This window comes from Lipotes vexillifer, unplaced genomic scaffold, assembly GCF_000442215.2.
Source record: "Lipotes vexillifer unplaced genomic scaffold, Lipotes_vexillifer_v1.1 scaffold1129, whole genome shotgun sequence".
Lineage (NCBI taxonomy): Eukaryota > Metazoa > Chordata > Mammalia > Artiodactyla > Lipotidae > Lipotes > Lipotes vexillifer.
In genome coordinates this window covers 4,757,127-4,764,310 of record NW_006789022.1, presented here as the reverse complement: position 1 = coordinate 4,764,310, position 7,184 = coordinate 4,757,127, and the positions used below count along the sequence as shown (strand labels likewise).

At 50.8% G+C, this 7,184-nt stretch overlaps 1 protein-coding gene across 1 annotated transcript in view; it reads right to left on the bottom strand.

The window, feature by feature from the left end:
- Window positions 1-4,594: 4,594 nt before the first annotated feature.
- The window catches only part of PRPF19 (pre-mRNA processing factor 19), an 11,038-nt gene continuing 8,448 nt past the window's right edge, over window positions 4,595-7,184 (bottom strand). The window contains exons 14-16 of the mRNA XM_007462194.1: window positions 6,893-7,063; window positions 6,641-6,746; window positions 4,595-4,749 (exon numbers count right to left, since the gene is read on the bottom strand). Of these exons, the coding sequence (XP_007462256.1) occupies window positions 4,652-4,749; window positions 6,641-6,746; window positions 6,893-7,063 (375 nt within the window). The 3' untranslated portion in view covers window positions 4,595-4,651. The remainder of the gene's footprint in view (window positions 4,750-6,640; window positions 6,747-6,892; window positions 7,064-7,184) is intronic.

Here is a 7,184-nt window from a genome sequence, read left to right as displayed (position 1 = left end):
AGAGTCCGCCTGCTGATGCAGGGGACACAGGTTCGTGCCCCGGTCCGGGAAGATCTCACATGCCGCGGAGCAGCTGGGCCCGTGAGCCATGGTCACTAAGCCTGCGCATCCGGAGCTGGTGCTCCACAATGGGAGAGGCCACAACAGTGAGAGGCCGCACAACCCAAAAAAAAAAAAAAAAAATATATATATATATATATATATATATATATATAGTGACAAAATTATAAAAGCAAAGGAATAATCAACCCTTATTTCAGGGTAGCAGTTTCCTCTGCGGGGGGAGAAAGAGGGATGCATTCCTGGAAGGGCACACAGAGGGCCCCCAATGCTGTCTTTCCTAAGCTGAGTGGTGGATACAAGGGTGTTTATTACCCTTTAAACTGAAAAGATATGTTTTAGACACTTCTGAATGAATGTATCAAAATAAAAAACAAAAAAACTTCTAAAATGTTGGTTAAAGACTTGTTCCAAATTCTGAAAAACTTCAGATGAGATCTTAGACTTCACGCTGCTGGTGTGAAACCAGCCACCTCCCAACCTGCCTTACGATGACCTGCTGGGCGTTATTCCACCATTCCTGCCCTCCATCCTCCACGCTGTCTGTCTTCCCCTTCTGGCTCTCTCCTCCTCCTCACTTCAGCAAGGCAGTGCGGCTGCCAGAGCCTCTCCTTCCACCAGCCACCCCTACCCTGGGTCCACCTAGTGAATTTTTACTTCTCCAAAATGTGCCTATGTCAGCTCTCCCCAGATTTACCTTTCGTAACAGCTGCAGCCCACCCTCTGCACTGGCACCTCTATGAGAACTCTACAGCCCCATGGTTGTATCATCTGTGTGCTCCCACCTTCCTGCCTAATCACGTTCCACTTCGTGTTATCAGAGCCTTATAAACGTTAAGATTTATGAAGGAGGAAGGCCATGTCAGGCCTCACCTTTGTAACACAGGTGTGGAGGGTCAAGGGCCACCAGGACACCAGCAGTGTCAGTGGATGCCAGTGCAGACAGGAGCAGGGAAAAAGCAGCCAGCTATGGAATGCTTCCCATGCTCTCTGCACACAACAGCCCTGTGCAGTAGGCACCATTAACTCAGTTTTACAGGTGCAGAAGCTGAGACACAAACACATAAGTCATAGAGAGCTGCAGCTCTGGGATTCAAACATGGCTTCTGACTCCAGAGCCCACACGTAACCATAGCACTACATCCTGGAACACCGTGGAGCTGCCCGCTCCTGTCTCAGCCGATGATGGAGCAGTCAGCTGTCTCTGTAGCCAGACAGACAGCTTAAAATCCCAGCTCTACTATTTATGGTTTCCAGTCTGTGGAATGGGGAAAACAGGGCCCAGCTGTGGTGCTGACAGCTCGGTCCTGGGGCTAGTGTTACTGGGGAGACTAGTGTAACTACAGTGCCCCCAGGTGGCCGCCTTGGTCAGTGCTCCAAGGCCAAGCAAGCTTCAACAGTGGACGGGACAAGGGTGGGTCTGCGGACTGGGTCCTCAGGCATGAACCATCCAGGAATGGATCGTCAAAGGGGTCAAGCTCATGTAGGATGCAGTAAGTATTAATTACAAAACTTCATGAGCCTAATAAGGGTCCAGAATAGGTGAGCCCTTTAGAATCTACCAACTGAGTCCTACCTCCGAAAGGTTCACCTACAAGACAGCTGAGCTGAAATCTGGAGAGACGTGGCAGGGATGACAGCTCTCCATTCCATTCTGGCTGAAATAACGAAGTCTGTCATCCATTCGCCCCCACCCCTCCCCGCCCCCGCCTTTTGTTTCTGCGGAGAGACAGAGCCTGGGCTTCGGTCTGAACCCCAGGTTTGAATCTGTCTGCCCCTCAGCAGCGGTGAATTGAATGCCAGCAATGAGTACACGGTCCTGCCCTCGGGAGATTAAAACCTAGTTATGAGAGACAAATGCATAAACACCTGCAAGGTAACGTGGTTAGAACTATGGCAGAGGCACGAACCCGGGCTGAGTGAGGGCACTCACCTGGCAGGGCAGGGACCCTGGGGAGAGCAAACAGTGTAGCGGTACAAGTAAAAGTAGCAGCAGCAGTTAAAATGTGTACGGCATTCATCACGTCCATCACTGCCCTAAGCACTGCTCACACACTAAGGCTTAAGCCTTACAACATCCCTGATAAGTACACTATCCCCGTCTTCCAGATGAAGGCACTGAACAGAGAGGAGTTAAATAATCTGACCGAGGCCCCTCACTACTAAGTGCCAGAGCTGGGATTCAAAACCCACAGTCTGTCCCCAGAGTCCCAGAGCCTATCTTCCACCCTGGACTGCAAAGGGACATGAAGCCCCATGGAGGTGCAGGAAGCTGCCCAGTTGCTGGACAGCTAAAGGCAAGGTTGTTTCAAGCATAAAATGAGAAAATGTATGTATAGTGTCTGGCACACAGCCCTTCTGCCCGTGGGAGTGGAAAGAGGGCAGGAGAGATGAAAGCACTTCACAGCCTTACGATCCACATACCAGTCCTTCTAGGGCAGTGGTCTGGAACTGACTGGGGGTGGGGGCGGGGCTGTAGTCCCTCTGAGATATATTCTAAGCCCCACCCCCAGTGCACATTTGCATGGAGACAACACACGCTTCACACAATCTGAGGGAGACCACGGTGCCCTTTCCAACCCACAGGTCCCCCAAGAACCTCTGTCCTTATGTCCCGCAGCTTCGTTTTCCTGGAAACGAAGGCAAACCTTAAGAATGCGTATTAGTATCTAGCCAGAAACCATTAGATGGTTTGGTGCTGTGCTGGCCTCAGGACACCCCCAGGGTCCTCAGCCACCCCCACCTTGAATGACGCTGCGCCACCACCTGCAAACAACAGCGGACAGCTCTACGGGTCCATCTTTCACTCAGCAGTTTCCCTTCTCCTTTTTGGTCCTGCTTCAGAACTACATGATGGATCTTTTCTGAAGACCCATACTCTTTTCAAATCACAAGAAATACCCAATTGGCTGAGGATACATAAAATTAATATCGTCACACATTGAGCCACACCTTCAAATCGGTACTACTTTGGTTGGCAAGTGTGGGAAAACTTCTAAGTCTTCCAAACGCTGCCTTACCACTCCACTCTTGGCAAGTTACCTGTAAGAACTAACCTAAGCTAGCAAAAGGCTGCATACTTGAAGATGCTCACTGCACACTGTTTAAAAACAGCTAAAACTCTGGGATGTTTTCCAGAAGGCGAGTTCCATGGACACCAGGGGTTACACACACATACACAGAGGCTCTCCTTGTCAAGTATTTATGAGGAAACTGGGTCAAAAAGTTAAATGGTTTCTTTGCTGCAGGGGTTTCAAGGGTTTTACTAGCTAAGAGGCATTCTGACCCTCCTAGAAGCCACGGCACGCCCGAACCGACGTGGCCACACGGCACGGACCCAGCAAAGCACATGTGGAGGGCTCTGCTGTGTCAACATGGACTGCTATGCTTTGACCCCACCACCACCCCAAGGGGACACCCCATTTCTTGGCTCCCCTCCCTGGCACGATTCCTTACCTACAGTCACTGCCTCCCACTTTCTCACTTCTGTCGCCCCAATGCTCTACTGGGACAGCTCTTCTCAAGGGTACTGATGATCTCCCGGGGCCACACCCAGTGGCGCCACACTCCGGCCACACTGGCCTCCTTCCCCTGCTCCGCGCACCTCGGCCATTCCATTCCAGCCTTAGAACCTCCCCCCAGTCTGCAACACTCCACCTCCCCTTTAGCTCCCGTCAGTCAGGCTTCAACTTCAGTGTCATCTGCAAGAGGCCATCCCTGACCACCCAAAGCAGCCACACTGACCACCCTTATTTCCCTAATTAAATAGGGCATTCGCTGATCTTTTGCTTATTTACTGTTTGCTGGCTGTCTCCCCTGGGACCAGTTCTATTTCAAATCTTCAAACACCAGAGTTACAGAAACCCTTCTGATTCAAGCTAGTCTGGGACAGATGTTCTGTCACCTGGGACTGAACGACTGAGGAATCCCTCCTGGCGTGCTGGCAGTCCCTCAGCCCTTCCCCCTCCCTTCCAGGCTCACGTGGGAGCCAACCCCACGAGGCAAGTGACATGAGACCCTATGAACACAAAGTCAAGTCCCGCAGGGACGGGAAGAGTCATTCCGGCAAGTGGCTTGTAGGCTTCTTTCTGTTTTTTTATTTGTTGTGCAATCGAAAAAAAAAAAAAGGAACGATGGGCATCCTGGTGGTCAGAGTCCTACTTGGTGCCCCTCCCCTTGACTTTCCCTGCTACAGACACACAGAGGAAGGTGGCTGTGTTTGGTGTTTTCTTTTTTTAATGAAAACTAGATCGCTGCTTACAAAAACCTGCCTGAGCCCTTGGCCCAGCCCCTTCACAGTTCCCGTGGCTCAGCCTCTCCCCGACTCTGCCCCATGGTTGCTCCCAGCGGGCCCGGAGGCTGCACGGATGAGGGTGGTCCATGCCACCGCCATAGACTTGCTCCACCAGATATTAAAACACATTATGAAATTATAGCAAATCAGTATATGTGGTACAGATGCAAAAATTAGACAGACAGAACAGAAAGAGAAAGCCCAGAAAAAGACTATCATATATCTTCATTTAACACCCCCCCCCAACGCTACCCCACTACTGAGATGAGGCCCAGCTCCTGTCAGGAGGGCCAGGGCCTACAGGCTGTAGAACTTGAGGCTCCTGTCCATGCCTGTTGAAGCAATGAACTTGGCGTGGTGCCCAAAGGCCACCCCCGTGGTCAGGCCGCTATGCTCTGTGGGGAGAGACAAGAGACAATGGTGAGGAGGCTTTTCTTCCTCGGGGTCTCAGCACTGACCCCTGATGATTCGCTCCCAACCCATCCAGTCCTCCCCCGTCAGTGTTTCTCATCCTGCGGGCCTCTGCCCGTATGGACCTCCCCGTGGCCTGTCAACCCCCGAGGCCAGGGCCCTAGTCTGACCTGCACAGCACTGAGCTCCAGGGCCTCACTTGGTGCTGGCCCACTGCAGGCACTCAGGTTTTTGTAGCTGGGCTGAGTGGAACACCAGTCTCCCCCACCTACGCTTTTGGAGCAGCTACAATTCGGCTCTGCTCGGCTCGGTTCAAGTCCGAGAACTGACTGGGAGCTAGGCTGGTTGGTATGTATTTAGTTCTGACTCGCTGTGTGTAACTGGAATATTCTATCAGCTGGTTCTAGCTCATGGGGTTAACTCCAGGAAACTTAGGCCCCTGGCGCAGGGCAGGGCTGGGACAGGGGCAGAAGAGGCTGGGCAACCCTCCTCGCCGGGCTCGGGCAGTTCATGGGCATCAGTGCAAATTCCTAGGATCACAGCCGGCCCACCAGCTCCCCACTACAAAGCCACCCTGTGCTTCCACGCCTCCACTCCACCTAACTCTGCTCCAAATCAAAGCACCAGGGCCCAGTGAAGGTTAAAACTCGTGGGCCACACAGTCAGGCCTGGCCACCGCTGGGACACACACACCAAGTAGAATCTGGGGTGGGAGAAGGTGCTTGTGTCCTGCCCACAACCTGCTAACGAGGACGAGAACTTCATCAACAAAGACAACAGCAGCTGCCGTTCATTCAGCTCCCGAGGGTGCAAGAGGCACCCTGTCACCATACAGGCGCCTCCACAGCACCAGCTGGCACAATCTGCAGTGTCAAAACGTCCATTTAAAGATGAAGAAACTACATCTCCAAAAGGGCAAGTCACATACCCGAGGCCACACACTGCCTCAGCATTTCGTGCTTGTCTTCTCTAGTACTTAGCACCACACTTAAGTAATTACTGGTGAAGTCACTCTACGTCTGCCTTCCCACGCTGACCAGAAATCCCAGTTAGTGCAAACACTGGGTCTGCCTTATTTATTGCTCTAATCCCATCGTGGACTAAGACACAATATTGAATGATACAGTAGCACATCCTTCCTACGTGCCAGACACTGTTCTAAACACATATATTTATGTGTATCGCTATTTTGTATTTATACATTTACACATTATGTACATTTGTATTTTATATGTTTATATATTTATATAAACTCATCTAAATACATGTATGTATATATAAACTCAGCTAAACCTCACAACAACCCCACTGCGTATGTATAGTCCTCCCTTGGTATCTGAGGGGTGCTGGTTCCAGGAACTCCTGCAGACACCAAAATCCACGGACGCTCAAGCCCTTTATACAAAATGGTGTAGTATTTGCATATGACCTACACACATCCTCCTACATACTTTAAATCATCTCTAAATAATTTATAATTCCTAACACAACATAAATTCTATGTAAATAGCTATAAATATAAGGTAAATGTTAACAGTTGCCAGTGTGTGGCCAATTCGTGTTTTGCTCTATTTTCAACCCACAGTTGGCTGAATCTGTGAAGGATCAACTGTACTATTATCATTCTCCAGAGAGGTTAAGTAACTTACCCAGTGTCACACAGACTCAAGTGGCAGAGCCAGCATTTAAAGCCAAGCAGTCTGACTCTTTGAGCTCATTGTCTTAGCCATTAAACTCTATTGCCTCAGATAGTGATTAAAAGCAGCCTTGGCAAATGCAAGCCTACCCCTAGAAATTCCTAACACAGTGAGATTTTCCCACTTTCCTCTGGGCCAGGGCACCCAGAGACCTCAGCATCCCAGGGCTAGCCTCTACCTGTAAAGTGAAGAATCTCCGTCCACTGTTTGCAGATGTAGATCTGGACATCCGTGCCCCCAAGGGCCAGGTAAGTACCGCTCTGGTCAAAGATCAGTGACTTTACCTGCCAGAATCAGGAGAGAGGTCACATGAGAGCAGAAACTATGAGCAACTGGGAATAAACAGAGGCAGTTTAGAGTAATTCAGTGAATAACCGACAAATGAGGAGGAGAGGCGACCAAGAGAGCTGGGGGGAGGGAGGGGGCGCACCTCAAAGTTGTTATCCAGCTGCAACGTCTTAAAGTTCTTAAGTTTGCGCAGATCCCAGAGCTTGACAGAGGAGTCATCAGCCGCCGTAGCCAGGTAGTAGCCGTTCTCGGAGAAGGCGATGCTGGTGATGGGGCCCGAGTGGCCAGGGAAGTTGGCCACGTTGGTGCGCTCCTACAGTTGGGGGGCAGGGAGTACAATGTCACCCACTGGTCAGGGGGAGAAAATGGAGCTCATCAAAGTCCTACTTCTGAGTTGTCCTCTTCCATCCTTCAGGGAGGACAACCAGCAGGAA